This window comes from Euwallacea fornicatus, chromosome 7 (genome assembly GCF_040115645.1).
Source record: "Euwallacea fornicatus isolate EFF26 chromosome 7, ASM4011564v1, whole genome shotgun sequence".
NCBI classification, from domain to species: domain Eukaryota; kingdom Metazoa; phylum Arthropoda; class Insecta; order Coleoptera; family Curculionidae; genus Euwallacea; species Euwallacea fornicatus.
In genome coordinates this window covers 2,774,627-2,802,063 of record NC_089547.1, presented here as the reverse complement: position 1 = coordinate 2,802,063, position 27,437 = coordinate 2,774,627, and the positions used below count along the sequence as shown (strand labels likewise).

General features: G+C 36.8%; 4 protein-coding genes across 6 annotated transcripts in view; 2 read left to right on the top strand and 2 right to left on the bottom strand.

Moving 5' to 3' along the window:
• Positions 1-19,906, top strand: part of LOC136339898 (G protein-coupled receptor kinase 1) — a 31,831-nt gene extending 11,925 nt beyond the window's left edge. The window contains exons 4-17 of the mRNA XM_066283484.1: positions 2,423-2,493; positions 13,441-13,542; positions 13,650-13,724; positions 13,785-13,846; positions 13,902-13,953; positions 14,922-15,116; positions 15,351-15,503; positions 15,728-15,919; positions 15,992-16,390; positions 16,451-16,613; positions 16,936-17,029; positions 17,088-17,214; positions 17,270-17,494; positions 17,588-19,906. Coding sequence (XP_066139581.1) covers positions 2,423-2,493; positions 13,441-13,542; positions 13,650-13,724; positions 13,785-13,846; positions 13,902-13,953; positions 14,922-15,116; positions 15,351-15,503; positions 15,728-15,919; positions 15,992-16,390; positions 16,451-16,613; positions 16,936-17,029; positions 17,088-17,214; positions 17,270-17,473 — 1,889 coding nt within the window. The 3' untranslated portion in view covers positions 17,474-17,494; positions 17,588-19,906. The remainder of the gene's footprint in view (positions 1-2,422; positions 2,494-13,440; positions 13,543-13,649; positions 13,725-13,784; positions 13,847-13,901; positions 13,954-14,921; positions 15,117-15,350; positions 15,504-15,727; positions 15,920-15,991; positions 16,391-16,450; positions 16,614-16,935; positions 17,030-17,087; positions 17,215-17,269; positions 17,495-17,587) is intronic.
• Positions 219-7,448, bottom strand: LOC136339901 (dynein regulatory complex subunit 3-like). Its single transcript, XM_066283488.1, has 13 exons — positions 7,027-7,448; positions 5,382-5,485; positions 5,154-5,332; positions 4,956-5,101; positions 4,747-4,906; positions 4,392-4,594; positions 4,133-4,342; positions 3,873-4,023; positions 3,734-3,819; positions 3,532-3,682; positions 3,403-3,478; positions 815-3,354; positions 219-757 (listed from the first exon to the last, which is right to left on the bottom strand). Exons 2-12 carry the CDS (start codon positions 5,469-5,471, stop codon positions 3,142-3,144), a joined length of 1,665 nt encoding a protein of 554 aa, XP_066139585.1. The 5' UTR covers positions 5,472-5,485; positions 7,027-7,448; the 3' UTR covers positions 219-757; positions 815-3,141.
• Positions 19,907-19,962: 56 nt separating the features above from the next.
• Positions 19,963-21,876, bottom strand: Elp6 (Elongator complex protein 6). Its single transcript, XM_066283499.1, has 3 exons — positions 21,719-21,876; positions 20,512-20,849; positions 19,963-20,460 (listed from the first exon to the last, which is right to left on the bottom strand). Exons 2-3 carry the CDS (start codon positions 20,821-20,823, stop codon positions 20,023-20,025), a joined length of 750 nt encoding a protein of 249 aa, XP_066139596.1. The 5' UTR covers positions 20,824-20,849; positions 21,719-21,876; the 3' UTR covers positions 19,963-20,022.
• Positions 21,017-26,843, top strand: Dic1 (Dicarboxylate carrier 1). Of its 3 annotated transcripts, none has more exons than XM_066283498.1 (6): positions 21,017-21,480; positions 23,248-23,446; positions 23,498-23,644; positions 24,295-24,385; positions 24,439-24,646; positions 24,722-26,843. In XM_066283498.1, exons 2-6 carry the CDS (start codon positions 23,275-23,277, stop codon positions 24,980-24,982), a joined length of 879 nt encoding a protein of 292 aa, XP_066139595.1. In that variant the 5' UTR covers positions 21,017-21,480; positions 23,248-23,274; the 3' UTR covers positions 24,983-26,843. The 3 variants fall into 3 exon arrangements, with proteins under 3 accessions (XP_066139595.1, XP_066139593.1, XP_066139594.1); XM_066283496.1 differs by having other exon boundaries at positions 21,018-21,762; XM_066283497.1 differs by lacking the exon at positions 21,017-21,480 and adding an exon at positions 22,959-23,125.
• Positions 26,844-27,437: the final 594 nt, after the last annotated feature.

Below are 27,437 nucleotides of genomic sequence, written 5' to 3'. Positions count from 1 at the left end.
TTCCGCCAGGATTGAGTAGACGTGCGGTTGATCACAAATACGATCGACATACGGCAAAAGGGACCGAACAGGTCCTGAGCCCATACTTCTACGCTTTTATGTCTTCCTGTAGATAGTGTGTTCTCTCCAAGTATACAGTTGCGGACGAGAGTGGGGAATATTTTAAATCCACCACAGTTTTATATCAAAATAGTCGGTTGTTAAAAAATAAACGTATCATACAAAAACCCAAGTATACATTTAACAATAATATAAACATAAAAACAACGAAGTTCATTTCTACAAATATTAAAAAAAAAATTAAAACAATAAATTATGCTGGCCAGAAGAACGAAACGCTTCGTATAAATTCATTATAATCAATACAAAACTTTGAATAAACTAATATTTTGTGGCATATCCTTTCGAGTCCATAGCGGCCTGACATCGACGGTGCACAGAATCGATTGAATTTTCACAAATGGAAATAGGAATCTTCACCCATTCTTCCTGCAGGACTTTCCACAACTCATCCCGATTGGACACATTCCGGTCTCGGATTTTTCGTTTTAAGTGTTTTCAGGGATGCAGAATCCGGTTGAGATCCGGCGACTGAGACGGCTGCTCTAACACGGGAACGTTATTGTCATTTAGCAAATTTTTGACTAATCGAGATGAATGTTTAGGGTCGTTGTCCAGGTAGAAACGCCAAGGTAAAGGCACATCTTAATCAACAAATCGCAGCATGCGGCTCTCAAGGATGACCCTGTATTGAGACCTATACATAATTTCTCAATTTTGACCAATGACCGGATCGTGAAAAACATCTCCATACCATTATGCTGCCTCCACCATGTTTCACTGTTGGTTTTTGATACTTGGGATCAACCCTGGTCCTCAGAGGTCCACGAACATGACTTTTCCCATCACAATTAAAATTTTTAACTTTAGTTTCATCACTGAAGAGAACAGTCCTCCAGTTTGAAGGTGACTAAAACAAATATTCAACTTATCGGCCTCGAAGGAATTTGCAAAAAAAATTGTTTTGATAAATATTTACAGCTAAAATAAAAATGAACATGATACTGTGTACGGTTAATTTTTTGCCCTCGTTTTTCGTTTATTCTGGTTTGTTATTTAATTTTATCGAATTGGAACTATTTTTGTTAGTTTTTTTTGTAACAGATATTCAATACTTATATTCGCAATGAATATGTTATTTTTTGTACAACAATAAAACGTAGAAATGTTGACTTAGGACCATTTTATTAATTTTTGCCCTATGTGCGGTCAATTTGGTGAGGAACTGCACGTGCAGGAAAATGATAATGCAACGTAGATCTGAGACACTGTATATCACGATGGGGTTGTTTAACAGAGTGTCCTTGAAAAGGGGGCCAATTCGCTACCCACAACATGCACATAAAAAGTCTAAGGGAGACAAAATGGACTCTTCTTTCTCAATGCTTTAAAATATGCCCTATTTTTGCCAGAATTTATTATGTATTCGGAAATTAAACTGGGAACATATGAAGCACATGCGCTTCGTACGGGGGAAAATGATGTGCGTTTCTAGATACTTTTGTATATAACTGGAAAACTGTGACGGATGCGGATAAACCACGAGAGAAAAAGAGTGGCTGAACCGGCCAGAGGAATTAAACATTGGCCAATAAACAATAATTGACTTGCTGCGAAGGAACTTTGTCGCAAAAAAATCGCTTTAAATCCAAAAAAATTATAAAATACAAAAATACTCCCGGTCCTGGTCGCGCTTCAACTCCTACACCAATTCCGACTGATGATTTCCGGCCAGTTTGAGGAACGCCGCCATACTTTGAGGCGGAATTTAATTAATTAATGAAACAATCCACTGATTCAACGATTGATGCAACTTTGAAAAATGACTGAACTCTGTTTTTGGATGTAGTTCATTTTTCACCATTACATAATCTCGAATTTAAAATCTCGGAAAAGACCGACAAACGACACTGGAAATGTTAAATCCGGACTAGACAAAAAAAAAACAGATGGTGAGGGTTGTTGGATGTCCTATTGAATAATGTCATTTTGAAAGGCAAATTTCGGTTCTGTATTCACTAAATTTCAATATAATTCGAGGTGATCTTAAATGATACCAATATCATTCTAATCAAAGTGCTACATCAAAATTTGATAAAATCGGGATTTAAGTTTAATCTGAATTAAACGTCTTTAATTTTTGTGAAAGTGTGATTAAGTTCCCTGTTAAATTGCTTCGTTCGATGATGACAATAGGGGTGATGGTTTTGGTTGCGATTACTGATGATTTAAAGACAGTTACTTTTTGTCTGCCTGTTTCTCTGCATTTATAGACCCGTTTCAAAGAAGATTTAGAATTAGTACCATCAGCAAGACGGCACAGCTGCTTCATTATAGTTTGCTAATAATTGTTCGTTTTCAGGTTATCTGCTATTTAAGGAATTCTGTGAAAGCATGGAACCTCCCTCGCCCCAAATTACCTTTTATGAACAGGTAAGACACTTAAAGTTTTGAGAAATGGTTCAGTGTATTTTTGTGCTTCGCCGATGAATTTTTACAGGATCCAGGAAACATCGATTAGTGCAATATATTTTATCCAAGGTTATTACGTTTCTACCTCTATCCAACTTTGCTTAATCATAAAACAACCTCGTCCTTGGATACATGTCCGTAAATAACAACTGTTCCTTCGTAATATATATGAAAGTGAAACTGGAAGTGCCGTGCTAGGCCCCAATTGGGTGAAGGTAATGAAAAAAAATTGGTCTGAAAGAGACGGGGATTGAGACATCTCCAGAACGAAATAACCCGAATAAATTGGCCGGACTCGCGGACCTTTTCTCTGTTTATAGGGGGACATTTGCCATAGTTTAGAGACGAAAAAAATTCGCTTCCGAAGTCACATGGCAGTGATGGGGGGCACAATCCCGACAAGCGCGTTGGCCTTATTCTTATTCCACATTGCAATACACCATTAAAGGAACAGGTTTATTAATTCATGAAATGCGTATTCTAACCGGTAATGCCTGCGTCAATCGGTGGAATTTGAACACATTTATGCACATTCGGTCGATACCAAAGAAGTGTGGTTTTTTCTAAATTTTGCCGCTACACTACAATTAGCCTTGCCAATAATCACATTTAAATTAGCCTATGATTTAATCCAGTTAAATGGTCGAAAACTACTTCCTCAATATTAACTGTAGTTGCGTGGTCGTTGGTCAATTCCACAAATTTCTCTCGCTGCACGTCCAAGAAATGGTTTATTTCGAAGATTTTGTCTCTGTTTCTTTTTATCTTCTGCGCTTCTAATTCACAAGACAAATTTTCCAGCCAACCTCGAGCTTTAGCGACCTGAAAGGCGTTTACAAGGCCAAGTTTTTGACTTTAGTTAAAGGTTACCAATTGATCTTCCCTACTATCTATGGTGTGCATGTGTACGTCGTGAGTAGCCGACATTGCGTTGGTCAGAGCGTTTCTGAAATCAATTTTATAGCTATTTTCATTTTGGACTTTTGAGGACGACCTCACTGGTCAAAAATGATATCGAACAGACATTCCGCTACCTCTTCATCTGGATTGACATTTAAGGCAGTCATAAACCTGAGAGCAATGTCGTTGAGGTTTTCTGAATAAGTCACCTCAGCTGCGCGGATATTGGTGAATAGTTCTCGAGCTTCCTCTGAAATTTTCAATTAATAATGTTGAGTCGTTTTTTCGCTCTTTCACTCACCAATAAAATCATTTATCATCTCCTCCAATACCTGGCTAAAAATCTGATTCACCTCGTCTACTTGCTCAAACAACGTGACCTCCAGCCTGAAATTACCAGTTCAATAAGGTTAACCTTCCAGACTCTCGACTTTCATCACCTCATCAAATGTTTCCAGGTGAAGTGAATTAACTCCTCAAATACCTTTCGCTGCTCTTCAATGTTGCACTCAAACACGTCTTCTGTAATTGCATTGTGCTCCAGTTGAAGTTTCCAAAGGTTTGTGTCTGAGAATATTCGATCTCTCTTCTCTGGAAATCAAAGATAGTTTAGGCGTTGAACTCAAATTAACTAGCTTGAAAGTTAAGTCTAGCCGTGAACTTGCGTAGCTTAAGGAATCTGAATGATGATGATTTGAACCTAAAAATGACTCCATGAATCTAATGCTCTCGGTTTGATTGTCACTCTTGGCTTTCTGTACGCATTTTTCAAACTTCTCCACTTCGGTTTTTCTTGTGTTATAATGTTTCTCTCCCACTGTGAATATTTGTTGGCAGAAGCCGATGAATTGGGTTTTGTATTCGTCATAGAGTTCGTTGACCTCATCTCCTATTTCCAATAAAGCTTTGCCTGCAGAAAAATAATATTTCGCACGTGCATTCAAAAGAAACGTAACCACCTTCTTCATCATCCTCATACATGGCCTCAAATAGCCTTCCAGTATTCAAGTACTCAACAAACATTTTGGAATGCAATTTCACATCCTTCAGTTCCCGTTCTATTGCATCTCGTTGTTCTTTTTCCCTGCTTTCCACGGTTTCCAGTTTCTTCAGGGATTCCTGGAATTCCTTGCTTCCATCGGCTCTCTCTGTCACGGTTATTCTGCGAAATACTGGCTTCTAGATGTTGGTTTTCAAGCATGGTAGTGATTAAAAACAGGGGTTGTTGAGGAGGACGGTTTGGGGGGGAGGGGGGTGTGGGGTCATATCAGTGTTTTTATGCTTTTCCAACATGTGCAATTTCCGGTAGCCTACCTTTTGTATTCATAGTAAACTAGAGTTGGAAGGAGAGCTGCTACATAGAGTCGAAAATCTAGGTCCTCGGCACAAGGATTTCCTGCCATGTTTAGCGACGTGAGAGCTTCAAATCTTCGGAAGTAGCTGATGCATGTTTTGTCGCTTATACGATTTTTACCTTTAGGAGCATTAATAAAGCGTGAATTCAATAAAAACTCGAGACTTACCAATGCTAAATATGGTCATTTTCGTTTGATTGTCCATATTTTCAACAGTTTCAATGAGATTCTCGTAAAATGTGACTTTTTCCAAGTTCACTAAACATTGCAAATTTTCAATTTTCTTTATTCTGTTAAACGACAAATTCAGTTCCCTGAAACATTTCCATTATTCTGGCATCAGCAAAGAGACGTGAGTGGGAGTACCTTAAATGTATAAGCGTTTCCAAGTTTTCAATCTTTTCAATAAAGTTGTTGTTTAAGCTAAGTTTCACCAATGATTTTAGAGCCCAAAGATGATCGATTCTTAATATGTAGAGGTATTCAAAGCGTATTTCTTCGACCTCTTCCAAGGGAATGCCCTCAAGTCCTAGTAAACGGCCCACCTATCGAAATTGTTTAATATTTAATTCCTATTCTATTTGGAAATTTCACCTCTCCCTTGGGGTATTGCAATTCAATACATTTGGCGATAAGGTCATTGTCGATTACTCTGGGTTCTCGTTCTTTGCAAGGGTTTATCATTCTTCAATGATGGTCTGAAATTGAAAAATTATGGCCAGTCACAAACGACAAAAACCTTTTTAATTTTATGACATTTCGTGATTGTTAGCGTTCGTTAACGCAAGGCGTAGCGTTAAGACGTAAAAAAAATCAACTTTTCGATTCTTCTATTAGCAACTGCACTACACAGCAAGTTTAAGCAATATACGGTATCAGCCAATACTCGTATAATATGCACTATAGATTCCTCGATATAACCTCAACGATGGGTCTTACGACTTGCCTTAAGGCAATTGTAGTTCGTTTTATACTTTCGTGTTTAACAATTTTATAACAGGTGATTTTACAATTAATGAATTTCTGAATGGTGGCAAAATTTAAAATTTAAAAAGGGCTTAACCATGGATTTATTATTGCTAAGCGTAAGCTGAAAAATGTGAATTGACACCTACGTTTGAAATGGTTCGATGAGATTAAAGAGGTTTAGTGTGAGATTTATTAAAGCAGGAAATTTAAGTTTGTGAGAGGTGAAAAAATATTATCAGGGAGGGCGTTTTTAGTTTAAAATAACCATTGGAAGTGACGGAGACAAATAATATTAAGCTATTCGTACGTGCGATTTCAGTTTTTTCATCTCGGACTTCAGCTAATTTATAGTAGGGCATATAATTTGTGTCAACCTAAGGTTTTAACAAGAGTTAAGCTCGGTTTAAATATGCATTTTCGTTTGCTTAGATTTGCTGTATTGGATCGAAAAACTGAATAAAAACAGTTAATAGGATGCTAACTTATATTTTACCCTTTTCCTTCTCTTCGTTTCGAGTCACTTCCAAGGCTTGCAAAAAATTTATCGTTCTGCAGCTTATTGCAAGAATTACCTTCTCCAGAACCAACTTTTTTACTTTTGGATCATTCAATTTTTCAGAACTCCTTTTTTTTGCCAGCTGAACTACAAGTGTTGTCGATTGAGAGTATTTGAGATTGAAAATTTGCAAGTATAATGGTTTTCCAGTTAGCTATTGAAGAAGTTAGTTTTAAATCGGTCTAAGTGCCAAAAGACTTTGTAAGAATAGCTGTTTCTGCAATCAGTTAGGAAGTGCACAATTTTGTAAATTGAGGTTCCGTGATGTGACACGAGTAGACCGGCAGTAGGGTTTCCTAACGAGATACTTAGTAGCCTAAGTAGTAGGAGTAGGTAAGGACCCAGGATGAAAAAATAGGGAACAGGCACACTCGTTGATTCGAATACGTTCTGCTATATGTAGAACTGCAGCAACTAAAAATCTATTGTTAAAAAAAAAGTGTTTTTAATTCAATTTCGACATGACAAGAAGAGTCAATTATTCAAAGCGTAATAACGCTTCAAAAATCTTTTATTCATGAGCGATGGAAAAAATTACTCGTCTCGAGTTCCTCGTAGATAAACTCGAAGTAAATAGGTTTCCTTTCCGATAGTGAATAAATAGGAAATGAGTTTTGGTCTCGATTTAGCATGCCAGAGGCGCACTTCAAACGAAAACTCTTAATTACACCGCACATCATAAACCTGGAACGAAATGCTCAATATTCCACTCACCGTAAAACCGAAACGTATAAAACACTTGTAAAATATTTGTGTTATTTTGTTAGGTTGTTCACAGGCGAACAAATAAACCTGGTCGTTAAAGGTATCGATTAAATTTTTACATGACAGTTGTCCTGGAAACTTGTGGATATTTCGTATACGTGGGGAGGGGGGAGGGGGGGGGGAGGGGGGGTCAGTTCGTTCACACCGGAAAAGTCAGTTTTGCTCGCCCGTCGTGATATTGAAAATGTAATTTTCTCTCTGCATGGTGAATAATCAGTCAGGAATAAATTGTTATTTATTGCCTCGATTACGTCAATGGAAGACCCGTCGGAGGTTTTGGTTTTATGTCGATTTAGAAGACCGATTAAGCGTGATGCGGTGTTTTATGATTTGTCGTATTTTGCAATTCGAAGTTTTCCGAATTTCGAATTTCCACGACGAATCGATATGAAAAAATGTGTATCTCCTAGCCGCTAGTTCTGTAACGTTTACCCTGTAAAAATTGCGTGACATGTAAATTTACTCAGCAAATTAAATGTTAAATTGGCAAGTTAAAAGAAGGCGCTTACGAATTGCTCTCGTAAATCAATGAGGCTATTATTACTTTTGTAAGCGAATAATTTGAATTCCCCGAACAAATCTTGTGTTCGATAGGCGAGAAGATGCGATGGATGGGATAGCGAAACTGTGGAATGTCAAAAATCGGTGGACGTGGGAATAGGACGTCCTTCATAGAAAGTACTTATGTTTGTCATATGGTAATCTTTGCTTAAGCCGTTTTTCGAATATTTGGCGGTTAAAAATTAACGAACAAAATTTTTTTCAACACACCAAATCCGCAGGTATCTTCTATCTTTCCTCCCAAATTTGTAAAATAGAAACTTGGGGGGACGAATCAACTTCCGGGGTTTTACTCGAGCCTAAAGGACTTTAAGGGCGTAAAACTTGGTCTGTCGCGATGAGATAAGACGAATCCTGAGCGCCCTTGTTCAACGAGGAAACTTCAAAGTTTCAGACCCATTTTCTATATGCAAGCTAGAAGAAGTGTGCATTGTGTAGTAATAGGATTTGGCTTTTTTGACGGAACACCGGAGTCCTAGTATTAGATTTAAGCCGCGTAAACTTTACTAATTAGTCTGAGCACACAGTGTTACTAATTTAATCTTGCAACTTTGCATCGCCGAGTTGTTTAATTTTTTAATGAAGTTGGAAAAGATTGTTGGCAAAAAGTCCACTTTTCCGAGTTTAATTCTTGAAGGCTTTCCTGGGAAATAGGGGATATTCGTAGAAAATTGCCTGCAGCCGATTGGACGGTTAAGAAGCGCATTCAATATTGATGGCTTCTAAATTACGGAGGTGGTTTTAGACCTTTAACGCTCTATTTGCCTTGAGGCGCAAAAAGTTAATTAATCGGGGGTTGGGAAATGTTTTTTTCAGAGATGGTGCTAAAACATTTGCCCTTACATTTGATTTTTTTTCCAACTCAATTAGTAGCAAATTTCCTCATTTCTAAACATCTTCGACATTTCCGTTTCGGAAGATTAAAAACGTATTTTTCAGCCGGAAAATTTTAAAAATTCAACTTACTAACGGAAGTTTTCGAAAAATTCCGAAAAGTTTTTGAAAAATACGGGAATTTCAATCTAAGAAAAGGCACAGAATCCTTTGGGAGATGCAAAATTCCGAATTTAATCCGAATTTTTGTGTTTTCAGACAATTTTAGAACAATTTCAGGCGATAACTTTTTTTACGTTTTTTTTTTAATTTCCAACGGAAGTGGGGTATCAAGTGCGGTTATAAACGAGTGGTTTTTACTGTTACTTTGATACCCTATTTCGTGATTTTCAGAATGGCAATTCAAAGGCTAAAACCTGAACTTCATTAATGTTACCTATTATATATTGCCTTAATATGTCGTATATTTCTAGTGCAGCGTCAGGTTTTCAATATACAGGATTCCAGTCATGTTTATGCATAGTATCTTAGATCTGCGACAACGAAATCCTATAAAACACATACGAGCGTGTGTTCCCTTTGGGTTTTATGGGATTTGTCATTTTCTGTTGAGATTTTGAGCTTTTCCCGATGATATACGGTAAAACATAATATGCATGTTGGGTTTTATAGTCGTGCGTGTGTGTCTGCTCATTGTCATGTAAGTCTTCCCTGGAAATTCCAATAATTATTATTAAGTAAAACTGAGGGATCCCCATCATTTAGCACTATTTTCAATTAATTTTAGTTAATGCCAATTAAAACGACATGTAGATGTTTGCGGCAATGGCGGCGTTAATTCGCTAGTTTCGTTTATGGGTTGCCTTGCGAATTTTGTTTGTATTACGTTGTTCCATATGTATGAGAAAAAGCGTTTATAAGGGGATAAATCGTCTAAGTAAACGTGTCTTCAGGGGAAACTTTCTCCCGTTTGTCGAATTGAAAGCATTTTCGAGCTTCGCTTATCCCTCTGTTCGCTATTACTTCTACGTGGGCGCGCCCACCATTATCCAGAAATAAATAAATAAAAAAAAGGGATAAATGATTTCGAAGGCTGGCGCACTAATCGTAAACATACATGTGAAAATGAGATGCCATTCCACGCTCACATCAGGCCTGTTGCATTAAATGTGCTTTGGAGGCTTATGGTGAAGTTAAGATGCGAGAAGGGTGGGTGTAGTTCCGAGTAGCCATAAAAAAGGGCCAAACGATGCCGAAATTTGAAACATATTCGAACGAATTTCCCGAACTAATCCTCCAATTTCAGGGAAGGCATTAGATCTCGGGTTTCGCCATCGATTTTCCAATGTTCCTAGGACCTAGGGGTTCAAATTTTACCAAGTATGATGTCGCTCTCCTCGTAGTCCCATCGTTTTAAACTATGCACATTTTCTGAAAAATCGTGAATAATTAATTTGATAAACCTGAAAGCAAACTCGAAAGGCGATGTGAACTTAACCCTGCGTACGATCTTTTTTTAGGTCGTCATTTTACGAGGATAAATACGATGAGGTGGTCAGATACAGGTCGTTAAAGCATTGAAATACCGGACAAACAAATTAAAAAAAAAAAAAAAGAAAAGACTAACCATGTTTTTTTTTTCAATTACGTTTTCCCCTTTAAATCTTTCAAACTTACAGTTGAGAACCGAAACACTTTTTTAAGGGTTTCCTGATTTAATAGGATTTTATCGAAGACGACCCCTAATTTTTCCCATTCTGACGGCGATTAATGCGATTGCTGAATAACAATAGTATATTTGCCTCCCCCCTGCCCGACATCGTAATTAAGGCAAAATAAAGATTTTATATAGCATATTCCTCAGATACAGGGGATTATTTTAGATTAGATAGGACTTTTGTTTAATTATTGAATTCACCTGTGCGATATGGATTTCTGTATAAAAGTTGTGGTAATAATATGTGAACATTTGTTGACTTTTCCACGCCAGCGTTCTATCCATTCAAATGCGCATCGCACTCATTTGAATGTGAGTGTGGGGGTCATTTAACTTCCAGTATAAAACGGGTTTTAAGGCACCTTAAGGGGTAATCAAATTTGGTGTACCGTCATCATCAAAATGTTACTCAAATGCGTCAAATATTAAGCAGATGTTGGGCAACTAGTTCAAATGTCTGTTACATGCGATGAGTGTCAGGCAAAAGGGAGAAATGTTGGTAATTGAAATGGGAGGCAAATACATTAAATGTTATTCAAATAGGGGCAAATGATGTGGTAAATATGTCAGATATTGAATAAATGTTGCAAATGTGAGGAACAGTTGCTGACTAATGTTAGTCAAATATGGAGTAAATGTTTCTCGTGTCTGTTAAATATTGGTAAATGTAACACATGAATAACAAATGTATCAAATATTTCAAGTATCAAATGTTGGTGTACACATATCCAGATGGTATATGCACTGGAGTTATCAAATATTTTTCAAGTGTATAAATAGTAGGTAAAACTGTTAATCTTGGGCGAATCCATTGAATGCCATTCGAATGATAGAGTAACGGTGTCAATGTGTAGAAGAACAATTGTTGACATGTTAGTCAAATGTCACACATTCCTAGGTGTGATTGACAAATTTTTCAGATCTGAAATGTTGCTGTACACATATTGCAACCAACACATATATGAATTGATGATCGACTAATAATCAGGACTTCAATTAACGCACTCGCTTCGCCAAATATCTCAATTATTAATCGCCGTCATTATTTAACTTTTCCATCAAACAACTATTTCGTGTTAGACTTCACTTTACCGATGTGATAGATTGTTACTGGGCTCTGGTAAATTTGCGGCGAATTTAACTTTAGAGTACTTTTTCGTTAGTGAACCGCCAAAAAACGAAATCGTTATTATGTAAAAGTACGTAGCATCGATTCGTGGACCTTATGCCCCAGTAACGTTAGTTTAATTGAATCGTAAATGGTAAATCTTTTTTTATGCTAAAATATTGCTTTAATTATGAAGTTATTATTAAATAGCTTTTCAACTTAATATTATATTATTATCCAATTAGTTTAAGCAAGCATCTGGTTTAACAGCAAATTACTAAAGCGTTGGCAAACTCCTCAAATTGATAAGGGGATGATGTCACAGATAGAAGTCGTGCATTCGGATTGAAATTATTCTCTTAGTGCTGATAACAGTAGATTAATCAGTTGGCTCTACTTAATTAGTTAAGTTAACTCGATGCACTAAAAACTATTAAAAAATACGTGTTTATTGCTGTTTTTGCAGAGGTAAAGTTTCACTGATTCGTCGAAGTTGCACTTTAAGTTTTGTTAAATCAGGGAGTATTTAATATCAGTATTCGGATGACCTACGCCGGAGAACTGACGCCGGAATTTTAAATGGCATGTTATAGTGTCAATTTAATTTCTTTAAATAATATAGAATTCATCGAGATTTTTCCAATAAGCCTGACTTTGTTCTCGGGACAACACAACATGATGCTCGATTAATGTAATTTTAGAACATCCTGTGGCGAAATTGTGTATTTCGCACTGAAATATGTATGTTTCGGGCTGAAATGCAGTTCGCTCTCTGCAGATTATTTTTTGAATCATGTTGATGTTTTGGCTGGTTCAAAAGTTACGAATTATACAACGTCTCATCCTCGTAAGAAAACTCGAACTTTGGTGATTGTTTCGTTACCCCCCATGGGGATTTTCTGGGGATGACTTTCTTCTAATGCGTGACGCTGCGCACCATCGCGATCATTCCTGGTATGCACCAGACAGAATTAAGTTCAAGTGAAAATTCAACGGATCATCTTTGGGACATGTGTTTGGGCGAGGAACGTGTTGCTGCTCCTTTAACCATATATCCGGGACACGAACCCTTTTAGAGAAATGGGAACAGTCAGTTTCCACTTCCCATTTATATATAGGACACTCGCCCTTTTATTTTAGGTATGCCAAGAGAATATCGGCAATCGTTCGCTCACATGGGGGTAACGCCCGCTTCTAAAAACATTTTACATACAAATTGTTTAAAAGTTTAGCCATGGCGTTTTTACGATCTCGGGTTGAAGTTACTTTAGTGTCATTTGTGTTTATTATGATCATGAAACATTACATAACGATACAATTTTAAGTTATTCATAACATTAAAACCGGCCGAGAAATCAACATGATTCTAAAAATACATTATAGAGAATACATTACACTTCCTTTCCTGAACACTTTTCGCTTTCAACTAAATGCGTTCTAAAGTTAGATTAGAGTGAACATCAATTTGGTGTTCCCTCTTACATTCGTTATGCACGCAGTTTCATCGCAGAATCATTATTGATCTTGAATAATTTTCTCCTTATCTACAGAAAGAAAGTTGGGAATCGGACCAAAAACGAAAAAAAAAAATATATTTTATTAAAATTTATGGTGCTCCGTTTTCAGTGCCGATGAGTATATTAAATATAATTCAAATTTCTTCAAATTCCCCAAAATCGGTGATAAATCACTGTGCTCGTCTTTGTCGTTGAGTGAGCCCTCATTCTGTCCAATTCAGAAAAACCCGGGTCAAATGTCATTAGCCATTCCCACCCCTTAGCCACATAACAGTTTAGAAAAAAAGAGAGGAAAAAAAGGGGAGGGGGGGGGTCTACTAAAACGTCATCGTGTCGGTCCCTCGTTGACTTTTCGAAATCGCTTTGGTAACATCAAAGGGGCGTCTTTACCATTAGGTAACGACTCCTGCTTCGGGATCCAGACGAAAGGAGGGCTTTTTCGATTAGGACGAGTCTTTACAGCGGGTTTATTGCAGGATGAATAATTTACTGACGAGGAGATTGCAGTTTATCCTCGTCCTGCCAGAACAGTTGTTTCTGCAGCGGGCCATGTTTGCGATTAAATTTCTCTTTAGCAACGATGTATCTTTGCACCGATGTTTTGTCGATCACTTTGTTCATTTCAGATAAAAGAGTATGGGAAACTGGAGTCGTACGAGGAGCGCAAAGAAAAAGCCAAAGACATTTACGATAAATATATTATGAAGGAACTCTTAGCTCGAACACATGTGAGTAGCCAACTATTTGTGACGTTAATTTCGTTATTTGTCTCTTAAGTCCTTAACTCCATTGTTTTGGTGCAAGTTCTAAATTCATTGATTGGACCTGTTCGCAGGAATATTCAGAAGAGTGCCTTCAACACGTTCAGCAACATCTAATGAGGCAAGAAGTGCCTGCAACGCTCTTCGAGGTGATTTAGCTGCAATGCTACCACTTCTTCCTCATTTTTATAAGTGTTTTTCCATTTCAGCCTTATATAGAAGAAATTTATAGCCATCTTAGGGAAGAACCGTTTAAGCAATTTTTAGAAAGGTTTGAGGCTTTAGTATTGTTGCAGAGATGATCATTAACACTTTTTCCGTTTCAGTGATAAATATACTAGGTTTTTACAATGGAAAAGTTTAGAATTAAATATTAAGGTGAGTAAGAGGGTTTAAATTTTTGGCTAAAACGTATTTATACATGCTTCACAGGAAATATCGAGCACTGCCTACAATACGTGAAGTTTCCAGTGGGATTCGCTCGGTCGGCTACAAATATTGAATTCTAAAAATAGGGCAACTGTTGTGGTTGAAACATCCTCCATTCGCTTTATCTTGGTCTATTCAATACTCCCGCTCTCAGTTTACATTATTTTAAATCGATTGTAATTGTAACTATCTTTGGTATTAATTCCTAATTCCTACGCTCTCTAAAGACTGAACCGTATAAATTGGTATTTACATGCACCATTTTGTTAAGAATTCTATTTTAGCCAAATTTTTTGCTGCTTTAAATTCATGTCCAGAGACTCCCACAGAGAAAATGTCGGGGAATCTCTGGAGACCCGCCCGCCAACGCTGTTATGTCGCATGTTTATAAATTTGAGTAAATTACGAACGAATATCGTTTATGGTCGGTTTACACGTAGATGGTCGGTAACTAGCTATTGTTAGGCGTGTCAGGTCATTTTATGCTTCGGTTAAAAATAACCATTTAGAGGCGTTTAATATTAATTACACAATGGGTCAAGCTGCCCGTCATTGATCTCTCCTACGGGTAACATAAAAGTAATTAAGGTATCGAGCAAAGAAATTCTATGCCAGAAATACTGGGAAGAGACAATAATCTTCTCGATTATATCAGTATAGTACACACTCAATTCATAATAAACAAAGTAAGCAAGTGACACAAGACCTTACCAAGGACAGAAATTTTTCAAAAGATGAGGGAATTTTGGGGCGCGAAGCGTTGAAATCTTTGACAGAAAATGAATACTTGTGATGCGATCACAAGCGTTCATTTTAAATCGCACTGCAAGAATCATTGGTTTGCATTTTACACGAATGTATTTATCTATTTTATTAACTAAGATTAATTTATATCGTTTTATCTATTGCTTTTCCAGTTATCGATGAACGACTTCAGTGTGCATCGTATAATTGGTAGGGGAGGTTTCGGCGAGGTGTATGGCTGCCGGAAGGCCGACACCGGCAAGATGTACGCCATGAAGTGCCTCGATAAGAAGCGCATCAAAATGAAACAGGGTGAAACTCTTGCGTTGAACGAGAGGATCATGCTCAGTTTAGTTTCCACCGGACAGGTTAGTCAACATCCTAAAAAAGATCTTGATCTGCGTCTTTCTCGTTTGTCTGGCCCGATTCATGAACGCCGAGATTTTAACGTATGCGTTCTTTTTTCTAATTTCCTGACTGGAAAATGTTATCGGAAGGCAGAAAACGAGGGGCTTTTGCTTTTCATGAGCTAAAACGCTAATAATGACAGACAAATTCGAGCTTTCAATTTTTTTTTTGTTAAAATGTTTTTGTGTTCGTAGGACTGTCCGTTCATTGTATGTATGACCTACGCTTTCCACACGCCAGATAAGCTGTGTTTCATCTTGGACTTGATGAACGGCGGAGATCTACATTACCACCTCAGTCAACATGGAGTTTTTGCCGAACAGGAGATGCGCTTCTACGCTGCAGAGGTTCGTTTCCATTTCCTAATATTGCGTTGGAAAGGTGGCAAGAGAATAGCCCTCAGAAGTGTCAAATCAACCTTAAAACTTCACAACATTCAGTTGGTTTTAATTGCAATACAATGGCAAAGAATCGATATTCTAAATGTCCTTTAAACATACTGCATGTCTAATCACTAAAATGATTCAATGTATTCTAACAGAATTGAACGTTAAAAGTGAGCATTTTTTAGGTGATTTTAGGCCTAGAACATATGCACCGGAGATACATTGTGTACAGGGACTTAAAGCCGGCCAATATTTTATTAGACGAGCACGGCCACGTGCGTATCTCTGACTTGGGACTTGCCTGTGATTTTAGCAAAAAGAAACCCCACGCCAGCGTGGGCACCCACGGGTATATGGCACCCGAAGTCCTTTGCAAGGTGAGCTTTAAGCACCATTTTCATTCGTTGTTTAATATTTGGTATTATTCTCATTTCAAATTTCCTTTCTAGGGCACGCCATATGACTCATCAGCAGACTGGTTTAGTTTCGGTTGTATGCTTTACAAATTGCTCAAAGGACACTCACCATTTCGCCAGCACAAAACGAAAGACAAACACGAAATTGACAAGATGACGCTGACGATGAATGTGGAGCTCCCAGATTCGTTTTCCAGGGATCTAAAATCCCTATTGGAGGGATTGTTGCAGAGAGATGTAGATAAGAGATTGGGATGTCGCGGGAGCGGCTCCGACGAAGTAAAAGCACATTCTTTCTTTGGGGGTTTGGACTGGAGTCAGGTGTACAACCAAAAGTACAATCCGCCGCTGGTTCCTCCTAGGGGGGAAGTTAATGCAGCGGATGCTTTTGACATTGGTTCTTTTGATGAGGAGGATACGAAAGGGATTAAGGTAACTTTTCGGCTGGAAGAAATTATCTGAAAGAATAATGGAGCCTATTTGTGTCATTAGTTAACAGATGCTGATCAAGAATTGTACAAAAACTTCCCTCTGGTTATATCAGAACGATGGCAGAATGAAGTGGCGGAAACTGTGTTTGAGTCTGTCAATCAGGAGGCCGATAAAAACGAAAGGAAGAAGACGAAACAGAAGAAACCGTACGACGACGAAAAAGGTATTTTCTAAAACCTATTGTCTGTGCTATACCAAAACCACAAATACGTAAATAAGTAATGGGGAATTACGTGTGTCGACGGTTCTAAGAAAATAGTAATATTACATGTGTTTGTAAATACATAAATATCTTCTTTTTTTCTTAGAGTACACTTCATTACTGATAAATACGAAGTACTCCAAACTCTCTGTCTCCAGAATAATCCCAATAAAAATATTACTATATGCATATAATGGTCGCCAGAGAGTTTAGTGAGCCTCAAAGTTCAAGCCTCACTCGGCATTAATATATGATTAAACCAATTATTTTTCATTTATTTTAGAGTCTGATTGTATTTTGCACGGATATATTAAACGGTTAGGTGGGCCATGGTCAGCTTCGTGGCAGTTGCGATACGCCAAACTATATCCTAATAGGTAATAACTAATTCTCAATATCTACAAATTGATACCCAAAAGAAAATATTTTCTTAAGGCTAGAATTATATCCTGAAGGCTCTCGGCCCGAAATGATACTAATGGATCAAATCGAGGAAGTAGCAGCCGAATTACAAAACGTTAAGAATGAGAATTGTATAGTTTTAAGGATGCTTGCGTTAAAGGTAAGTTCTGGTCCGCAGCATTTTAGAGAAAACGAAACTATGTATCGGATTTTAGGACGGTAAAAAGGAGAAGATCACACTTACCAATCCAGACGAGATCGGCTTGAAAGAGTGGCTGCAATCGTTGCGGGCGACTCATAAAAAGAGCCAGGAGCTGCTCGCCTCTATGACCGGTAAAGTGGGTAAAATCTACGGTACTGACAGCAACAACAAGAACAATCAGGCCATTATTCAGACTAAAAGTGCCAACGGCAATTGAGACACGCCGGAATTATTACAGGTAAAGTTTTTGATATTCCACACTAGACAATTTCATACACATCTACAACATCTACTGGAAAAAGGGTTTTACGTTTTTCCTCTTTTTTTCTAGGTAGGCATTGCAACTGGTGCCGTAAGGTAGTCGTTCGCCGCGTAGAGCTGAAAACGTCCAAAAAGGCATCGCTCGAGGCGACGCAGACCCAGTGCAGAAGGAGGGGCCGCAATACGCGACAAATCAAATCAGTATTTTTCATTTGTGTTAAAAATTATTTGTAAAGACTCGTGGAATCCTAGGAAGTTCAATCAAATTTTTATAAAACCCAGAAAACGCTTGAGTTAAGTCAAATGTGGGCAACACGTCTGAAATCGTCGACCTGCCTTTTCATTTATGTCACTGCAGGAATATGAGGTATGTCAATATTCAGAGAGAGAGAGAGAGAGAGAGAGAGAAAGAGTAAGTAGGAAATGAATTGATATATTTTTCTAATACAAGTGACATAAAGAAGTGGCATACAGTCTTATCAGTTTAGTATGTATTATATTCTAGTTGGCCTACTATTGACAATACAAAACACCCATTTCCAGCTGTCAATCTAACGTCTACCTGCATAATAGCAATAGCAGAAACTGTGTGAATGTTAGCACAAACTTGTAATCCGGTCAAGCGGTACCTCATTTGCAACACTTTCCCTTGAATTAGTACCCGAAAATAATGTATATAAATGAGGTGCCAATCAATACATATAACGTATTTAAGGTTTACAACTGCCAGAGGTAGCAGTCTCAACCCCGTAAATCGCTTAGGTTCAATAGTATTTGTAAGCGACCATAATTATTTTAACGCGTAGAAAAATATTCCCCTCCCGAGACGACCGTAGGATAGACACGCGCCAATGACTGTCTTTATTTTCATGACAATTTTGTCAGTATTTCTATATGTAAATTTATACAGGGTCTGGCGCGATTGGCAGAGCAGACGTTCCAGAAACGCGCCCTTTGTCACCAACCCCAGGCCAAATTGTATTTATAGTGTATTTATTAATTTATAACATTTAGCTAGTTTTATCATATAAATAGACTTTTTCTTTCGTGGGATAGAACAATCGATTTTCAAATTCTATTTTTAATGTGAAACGAGTTATTGTAGTGCCCGCATTTTTTTTGCGATATTTTTAATTGGAGGCTTTAATGGTCAATTCCGTGGGAGTTTTTAACGAGTAACAACCCCCGTCTCATTGACATAAAATGCAATTTAATGTGAACCCTCCAAATATTTTCAAATGGTTTTTCTAAATAAATTTGTCAAATGTTGGTTTTCTTTCACATGGCACAATGGGAAAGGGACAAGTAAGTATCAATTAGTGTTTCTTTAGGTGGTATCTACAATGTGCCACTGACAGGGAACTATGGAGAACTGCGTGATTGAAAGGAAAATTTTAGAGAAATATGCACTTGGATTGGAGTTCTGAGGATAGACCGGTGGTCAAACTACACCAGACAAATATATAAAAGGTGACATTGAAAGAAAGCACTATGTAATTATTATGGGTTCATTTTTAATGCGTAAATTTTACCTTTATGTGTTTATTTTTAAAGAAAATAAATGATACGTCGCTATTGTTCTAAAAAATAAGTTTTAAGTTTCCCCATTTTCCCCTTTTCATAGTATTGAAAACGGAATAGACCATGTCAGCTGTGCGTTAGAATCCTAGCATGTTAAGTTTCCACCAATAAAAAACCTGCAGGTTCAGTTCCCAGACAGGATATTCTTTTTATTTGTATTTTCATTCCTCGAGGGGAAGAGTATACATAACTCGCTGGAAAGTGGGTTAAAATTGCGTTACTGTCTTCTTATATTCCCTGGTCATAACTGTAGGTACCTACTTGTACTTTCCCAGACACATCCGCTAAAGCCGTACCAATTCTGGTACTTTAATGGAAATTTTAGAAACCATTTTATACATTGCAATCAATGGAAGTTAATAGTTATTTTTTATAAACCCTATTTGTCACTAATTCGTGTGATTGGCTCTGTTTTAATAGTAGTACGATGCGTTTGAACGAAACACTGAAACATAATTTTAAGGGCATAAAGAATAATTTATGAGATTCTTCTACGGTCTAATAAGTCATAATTATTGTATATATTTTCCAACCCGCAATCGCCTCCCTTCCATTCAATAAAACTTTATTCAAACGCCTCGTATGTCCGTGCCACATTCTTTTTTGTACATACCTACTACTTAGTCTTTACACACGTTTTTTAGATGTTTTTTTTTAAATAAAACTTTAAATAAGTGTTTGTTTTCCTCAGACAATGTCTTTTTAAGTTCGATAATTATGAAGTAATTCTAAAAGTAGGCTAATTCTAGTCAAAACATTGCATACATTTTACCTTAATAATAACAAGAATAAAAGTATTTTAGTCCAATTGTTTGTAGTTATTTTAATGTGGAAGGTTTTCGCCAGGTAAGAAAATAAGCACAATTTTTGCCAAACTCGTATACGTTTATTTCTAGGCACTGGCTGTATATATCCCAACTGAAGTCATTTATATAAATTAAAAATAGCCTCTCCAGGACGAAAAGTTTTGACCCCTCTGTCGAAAGCCCGAAAATGGTACTTTTGCTCGTTCTCTCCCCTCTGAACAGTCATTAACCCGGTTACATCAGTGCTTCTGCCGGTTTTCAAAGATGAAACATTCACAAATAAATCGCAGACATATTGAACACTATTGGCTACCACCAAGTCATTTTTTGAGCTGACATGGGAGTTTATAACAGCAAAAATATTTCCTTCACCAGTTAAATTAATGCAGTTATTGGTGAACTGAACCATCTCTGATAGTTCAGCGCCCAAGTCTAGAAAATGACTTAAATCGTCGATTACCAAATATATGGGACTGTTCGAGTTGGAGAGAAATGAGGCAATCTCCTTTTTAATAGAGTCAAAGAGGCAGTTTAGAATGCCGCCATTGTTGGCATCCTAAAACAGTTTTTAAAGTTCTTCTGACTTGTCGTGAAAGCCAATTATTACCTCAAGTTGTTGCCCGATGTTCTCTACTAAATCTTCGAGAGGATCGAAGACTTTCACATTGCCCATCTCAACAGTTTGCCGCAAATCATACCCCAGTTTTTTCCCTACATTCTGATAGTGCTCAAAGCTATTGTGCATCATCAGAAAGCAAATCCGGCATTGCTGATAGAGCAATTGCTTTATGAGATGCGTTATAACAAAGTTTGAGTCAGCAAAGGAATTTTCTCTTATGAAAATGATTTTATCTTCAGATTTTACTTTCAGTGATGACAGTACTGGGTTGGAGATGGTTGGGTCTGTTAAAGATGCCATAATTGGGGTATCTTGATTCCCTTCACCTGAAATAGAATGACTAATGTTATACTTGGTTAAAATCTGAGGCAAAACCAAGAGGTAAACTACTGAAGTAATGGAGATTTTAAGAATAGTTAGATATACAGTAAAGTAGTTGCACTGAATTAAAAATTACCAAGCGTATAACTTCTGATCTTGACATTAACTTAAAGAGTTCAATTCAGGGTAAATGCATATGATTCGTATTAATCTATCTGGCAGTGAAACTGTCACTTCTTAGTGAACTATTAGATTGTAGTTGAGTTTTATCGGAGAGTTAATACAAAGTTTTTATATTGAAATCAGGTATACTGGAATTATTTGAACCCCCAAGCTGCAACTATCATTTCTTATATAACTAGTTACAGCATATTTGATTGTGCCTTTGAATATGCACTTGCTAAATGCATTCATCCTCACAAATTTTAATTTAAGTCATATTGACAAATGGGTCAAAGTCACCTTCACTTGCCATGAATAATGAATCATGTTGTCGTTTCTAATTTGAATTTACACTTAAAAATGTGATATTAGACCCATAGTGATAGTACAGTTTTGATCCTCCTGAGCGTCCATTGGTCCGAGTTCTACACAGAAAAATCAATACAATTCTCAAGGAAATTTGCGCAGCTCAAGGTAAATAATTTCGTTTTCGAATTCAATAACCCGTACATTAGGGCGATGGAACTACCAATTCCGAAAACTATGTGATAACCTTGAAGTAATTAATATCAAAAACTGGACCCTCCTGCTTATGTAGACGCTTATCAACAGCGAAAGAACTCGTGGTGTACATATAGTGGATTATAAGTAGTGGACTATGAGCGTGTCGAGGAGAAAATTCTAAGTTTAAGCAAGATATTTAGATTATTACCTGACCCTGAGAGGTGCCAAACGAAGGGAATTCCGATTTTTTTAGTAAGTCACAAGCGAAGATTCATAACACGTTTTTGTTTATATAACCTCAAAAAAAATCTTGACATTCATCATTTTCTGGCGTCTGGGCGTTGTTGCCAAAGCGCTACATTTTTCCTAAAATTGAACGTCACACTGACAGTAAACTGTCCAAAAACTGCAATGCAAATACAACTTACTACTTGTTTACGTTGCTATAATACTGAATTAATAGTCACCATTATGAGCGACACTGATCCGCTCATTTGGGTAACCAAAATTGTAATGTAAATTTAAATTTTTTAATTTTAAGGTTGCCCGTCTGGCAATGCGGATGCGTTCATTGAACTTGTGAAAATTGAGCGGCCACCAGGTGGCAGGTTTGAGATTTCTGAATAAAGCAAAGGCCTGTAATGTTTTGCAGGTTGTACCTACCAATTAGCACACTAAGTTCAAGGCTTGACATTGTATTTTCTAGGTTTTATTAGAAAATCCAATTGAAATTAATTATTAACTAATATTTTCTGCCCGATGTGCCTATTTGTTCAATTTTTCCAACTGTTATTGGGACACCGCAAACGGTTAATTTTACAATAAAATCAAGCTGTTCAGTTTATTTTTTTTGGCCTCTTGGTTTTTTCTTGTAATATATCTCACCATTTTTGAGATGTTTGAAGCGGTATTTAAGGATAAGAATGCACACGAGGTCCTAATAGGTCCCAAGAGGTAGGTATGAGGTCTGAATAAAAGACTAAAATCTGCATCAAATGTTACAGGAATGAAGTTCTCATTTCATTGTGCAAGTCTAAACTATATACTCTTTCGTCAGTTAATTCTGAGAGACCATGGAAACTGTGCTGTGGTTATCATATCTTTTTTGTTTACTGTTTGCGACATTCCCTACTAATTCCAATGTAAAGTAAAAAATGATAAACATATAAATTTCTACGATTCACGCGAAAACTTTATATGTATAATAATAAAAATGATTGGACAGTGGCATGATGTAACTTTTGCAGGATATTATCTGTTTTTTTCGACACAAGGAAAAATGCAAACATCAGACCCTATTAAAAATTTAACGATATATACGACAAATAGCTTTATCTATATAACACTGGATATAATACAAATGGAAATAAACTTAAAGATAATTATATTAGATACAATACATATTTGATAAATAAATACTTGCTGTATCAAATATCTGAAACTCATATTCACTCGTTCGAAGATTAAAATACGCAATTCGTCCGAATTTATAAATTTTGGCAAGGGAATAAGCGCATTTAATTATTAGATAAGTTCCTTAAAAATGGGATTCCAAAAATAATCCCGCAGAACGTGATTTTTATATAGATTCATAGTTGAACGTGTACCTAAGATAGCAAGTACTGAACTTATATTTCTTAATATTCACGTACGTATTTGTTCAATAAATCTATAAACAATTTTCAATAATAATGCACTTATCAAAAATCCACATTCTTTGTCTAATTTTTGATTTAGGCCTTACGCGAAAATATATTTCAAACCATGACAATAGAGAAGCAAAAAAGGGTAGCCAGATGGTACTTCGGAGGCCTGTCTTCCGCCTTTGCAGCCTGCTGCACCCATCCCCTGGATCTGCTCAAAGTGCATTTGCAGACTCAACAAGAAACTCAGCTCAGTATGATGCAAATGGCTCGGAATGTTGTTAAGCATCAAGGCAAAGAAGATGTCTAAGTTTGATTTTTTTCTTATATCGTGGTGTTTGCAGGATTCTTGGCTCTTTATAACGGACTGTCAGCGTCACTCTTAAGGCAGCTAACATATTCCACAACGCGTTTCGCGATATACGAGGTGGCCAAACAGAAGTATCAACCTGATTCTTTCGCGTCTAAGGTTGTTTTAGCTGCAGGGGCTGGTAAGGACATTAATCAGTAAATTTAAGAAATGCGTACATAAGTACCCTTCGTGTCAAAATTTCACAATATTCAAAAACGTTTATATACAGGGTGATTTGAAAAAATATGTACATTCAGGTATTTTATTTTTCTGGTAATTAGAATTCAAAACCAAAATGATATATAAAAATAACTGTCGTGTGATTCTTCATTTAAAAATTAAATACATAATACTTAATTAAAATATAAAAAAATCGAAACGGTTCTGGGGTAGAATGTGGTAATCTGCTGAATCTAAAAATGTTTGAAAAATTCAAGGTATCCCAAGTTCTTTGTTAAAAGCTTTGATTTTTCATTTGTAAATTTTGTCGTTCGAATTATTTAATGAAACTAATTTTAGCGGTTATCACGTGATTTTTTTTAATTATCTAAATCTCTAAAATCATATAAAAATATCAACTAGGACTCGAAAAATAATTTTAAGATCTCTAATCCTTCACAAAAAGCAATGTGGAAAATTTTAAAATATTTTTTATATTAAAAAATTTACATGGGTTGGAATCGCAATATTCTGAAAATTCATTTTACTTCACCAAACCATTATGCCTTGGTCTTTTAAAATTCTCGAAATTTAGAATGGTTTATTTATTCGGTTTTGACGATGCTTTAGGTGCTTGTGGAGGGTTCGTCGGTACTCCCGGTGATATGGTCAACGTCCGGATGCAGAATGATATTAAATTACCCAAAGAGAATCGAAGAAAGTGAGTGTTTGCTAGTATCCAAATAATATTTCTACTATTTGTGTCATATTCAGCTACAAACATGCACTGGATGGCTTAATTCGCGTTTACCAAGAAGAGGGTATCAGGAGATTGTTCAGCGGAGCCTCCACTGCCACCTCCAGGGCCGTATTCATGACGATAGGTCAGCTCTCGTTTTACGATCAAATAAAAATAATACTCCTCAAATCCGGATACTTCAGCGACAACCTCACCACTCACTTCTTGTCTAGTCTAAGTGCGGTAAGCATGGATCAATGGCAATTTTACAGCAACCATTTTCCAACAAGCTATCCTCTACTCAATTCTCTTCAATAGGGTGCCATAGCAACCTCTCTCACTCAGCCTCTCGACGTGATAAAAACGAGGGCGATGAACGCAAAACCGGGCGAGTTTTCGTCTCTGGGAGCCATCATCGTGCACACAGCAAAATTGGGGCCCATGGGCTTTTTTAAGGGTTACGTGCCTGCTTTCGTGCGCTTGGCACCCCAAACTATCCTCACCTTCATGTTCTTGGAGCAGATGAGGCTGAATTTTGGTTTCGTGCCCATGAGGGACGTCGTCACACTTAAAGCTTAAATTGGGCGTTTTAGTTATATTTGTTTCTTGATTGGTGCTGGGGGAAAATTTGTTTCTTGTGATAATAGAGAGAAATACCCTGCGGATTGTGAAAGCACAGCAAACCCATGCCACTCAAGAATGTTAGTAAGAAATGATAAATTGAAGTGACTCAGAGTGTATGTTTAACGTTAACTTGTGCTTTTTTGAACTCAGTTTAGCTTTCTAAACTCGTTGTAGGTACTTTGGAAATTTATTAATACTCTGTATACTGGGTGTTCCAGATTATATACGACAGCAAGTATTTAGAAACCTCGCGGAGATAAAATAGAAAAACAGTTTAATTACAAAAGTTGTAAGATGGAGGCAGAGATGTGGGGGGGGGGCGTAACTTTAAATATACGGGGTGGCTCAAAAAAGTGCAAAAACCTCGCCATCTTATAACTTCCACATTTGCTCACTTATTCCACTTTTACGAGGTTCTGGCATAACTGCGGTCGCATAAAATCAGAAACACCCCTTATATTTAGCATTGTAGTACCAGCTTGAAATGCCAGATATTCGTAGTGTACCTTATAAGTTGGTCAAAGTGATGTTACATCTCGAAGGTTTACACGTAATCAACCATTTTGGATGTTGAACTGCCATTCCATGTGTTGGAAGATCTGCTATAGAGATTTGAGAAGTTTGTTAATAAGTCAACCTCAAGAATCGTGTTTTAAACCGACTTATAATTAGTGAATATTTCAATGATCTAAAACGCGTTGAGCTTTGTGCATTCTGTAACTTTAGTTAGGTGGATATGCATTCCATAGGCATAATTCTAGGCAATAAACAAAGAATGTAGGTAGGCTTAAATATTATTTAATATGATGAGTCTGACTCTCTGTTGAATGCTGAATCTAGATATAATTTTATTTTTACAGCTCTTCTGAGGTAGGTAGGTGTAATAAGATCGTTGCTTATTAGTTATATAAAAATATTTTCCAGTGCCAAACCATTACATTTCTTCCAGATACCACATTGAATTTCCTCTAATAAGTACACCATTAGAAAGGTGACGTTAAAAACACGTCAATAATACTCCCTTTTTACTTTTAACGTTACATATACGTATTAGAATGACGTGACTACAACAGATACGACATAAAAATAACGTCGTTTATACGTCACCTTGGTACCAACACAGTTTATTTGCTGTTTCTCTTTCCGCCTCTAGATCGAAAGTGTTAGTATTGAGCTTGTGGAGTTGCGTCATAGTTTTTTCCTTTCGTTCGATACTCACGGAAAAACCTAAAGAACTTACGGCGGTAAAGTTTTCAGGAACAATACTCTCATGTTCAGAGGCCTAAAGTGATTAGTACATTGCGGTAAAATAACAAAAGAGGAAATAGAAGAAAATTTGGTTTCCAAACCGTAGCCCTATTTAACGCGAAATGGCGTAGTGCCAGCTTAAATTTAGCCATGAATGTAAACTATCTCATGCGAGAACATTACCTAAAACAACTTTTCAATTGAAGATGAATCATGTTTAGTACACGCTGTATAGAGATTATGTCCATTGGTGACGCAACTCCTCAAGCCTAATGCTCGGAGCGTACTACATATCACTCATGGTTTTCCCTTATATTCACTAATTCAGGACATGTTTTTAGAGCCTTTTAAAAATTGATAAACATATATTTTATGAGAATTTTTGAAAATGAGCGTTTCGAATAAAAATCGATGTTTGATACAAAAATTAACACTTACCTACATTGGCATCTAACCATATGTATTTATTTCAAGTGGACAGTAGCATTTTTAATTTTATCTCGGTGTATTGTGTTTCACTATTGTTATTAGCATTTGTTGTTGAAATAAAACCAATTATTTTCAATAACATTTGAGGTTTTCGATAATTTTCCCTCCTTTTCAATGTAACCTCTTATTTTCCATGATTTCTTCCCGTTTCTAGGACATGCTTGTTAAAATCATTTCGAACCCATTGACGTCGTTAAAACAAGGACGATGTGGACGGAACCCACGACCCGGAGAGCTTAACAGTTCATGGGGTGCGTGAGCTCAGTCGATCGCCATTGTACTCAATCGTAAAAAAATACAGGATAAGTCTCGATGTAAATAGTTCGAGAACTACGTGGTAAAGAAGATCTACATTATTGCTCGAATCGATAGAGTTCTATATTTTCTTTCGAATTATCGAAAATTTCAATTCAATATGAAAAAATTACAAATGTCTTTGTTGTTCACATAAATAACCGTTTTTATGTAATTAACTTTTACCATTTCCGAGATTATCGCTAATGTAAATTTTTACGCTCGATTAAAACGAATTATGGGATTCACAGGAAACAAAATTAAAGTGGAAGCGTCCCAGTTTAGAGGTTTTTAACCAATTATTTTTTTACAATGATGAGTGAAACGAATCTATTAAAACTGATTATATTAAATTTCATAACAACGCAAATAAATGTGC

Coding starts and splice junctions, on each gene's coding strand:
- LOC136339901 (XM_066283488.1), bottom strand. CDS start 5,471: ATGATAAACCCTTGCAAAGAACGAGAACCCAGAGTAATCGACAATGAC. Junction 5,102..5,153: donor GAAACGCTTATACATTTAAG/GTACTCCCACTC, acceptor GAAATGTTTCAG/GGAACTGAATTTGTCGTTTA. Junction 3,479..3,531: donor TTCGATATCATTTTTGACCA/GTGAGGTCGTCC, acceptor AATTGATTTCAG/AAACGCTCTGACCAACGCAA.
- Elp6 (XM_066283499.1), bottom strand. CDS start 20,823: ATGGCATCTTTAACAGACCCAACCATCTCCAACCCAGTACTGTCATCA. Junction 20,461..20,511: donor ACATCGGGCAACAACTTGAG/GTAATAATTGGC, acceptor AAACTGTTTTAG/GATGCCAACAATGGCGGCAT.
- Dic1 (XM_066283498.1), top strand. CDS start 23,275: ATGACAATAGAGAAGCAAAAAAGGGTAGCCAGATGGTACTTCGGAGGC. Junction 23,447..23,497: donor GAATGTTGTTAAGCATCAAG/GCAAAGAAGATG, acceptor TGGTGTTTGCAG/GATTCTTGGCTCTTTATAAC. Junction 24,386..24,438: donor CCCAAAGAGAATCGAAGAAA/GTGAGTGTTTGC, acceptor TGTCATATTCAG/CTACAAACATGCACTGGATG.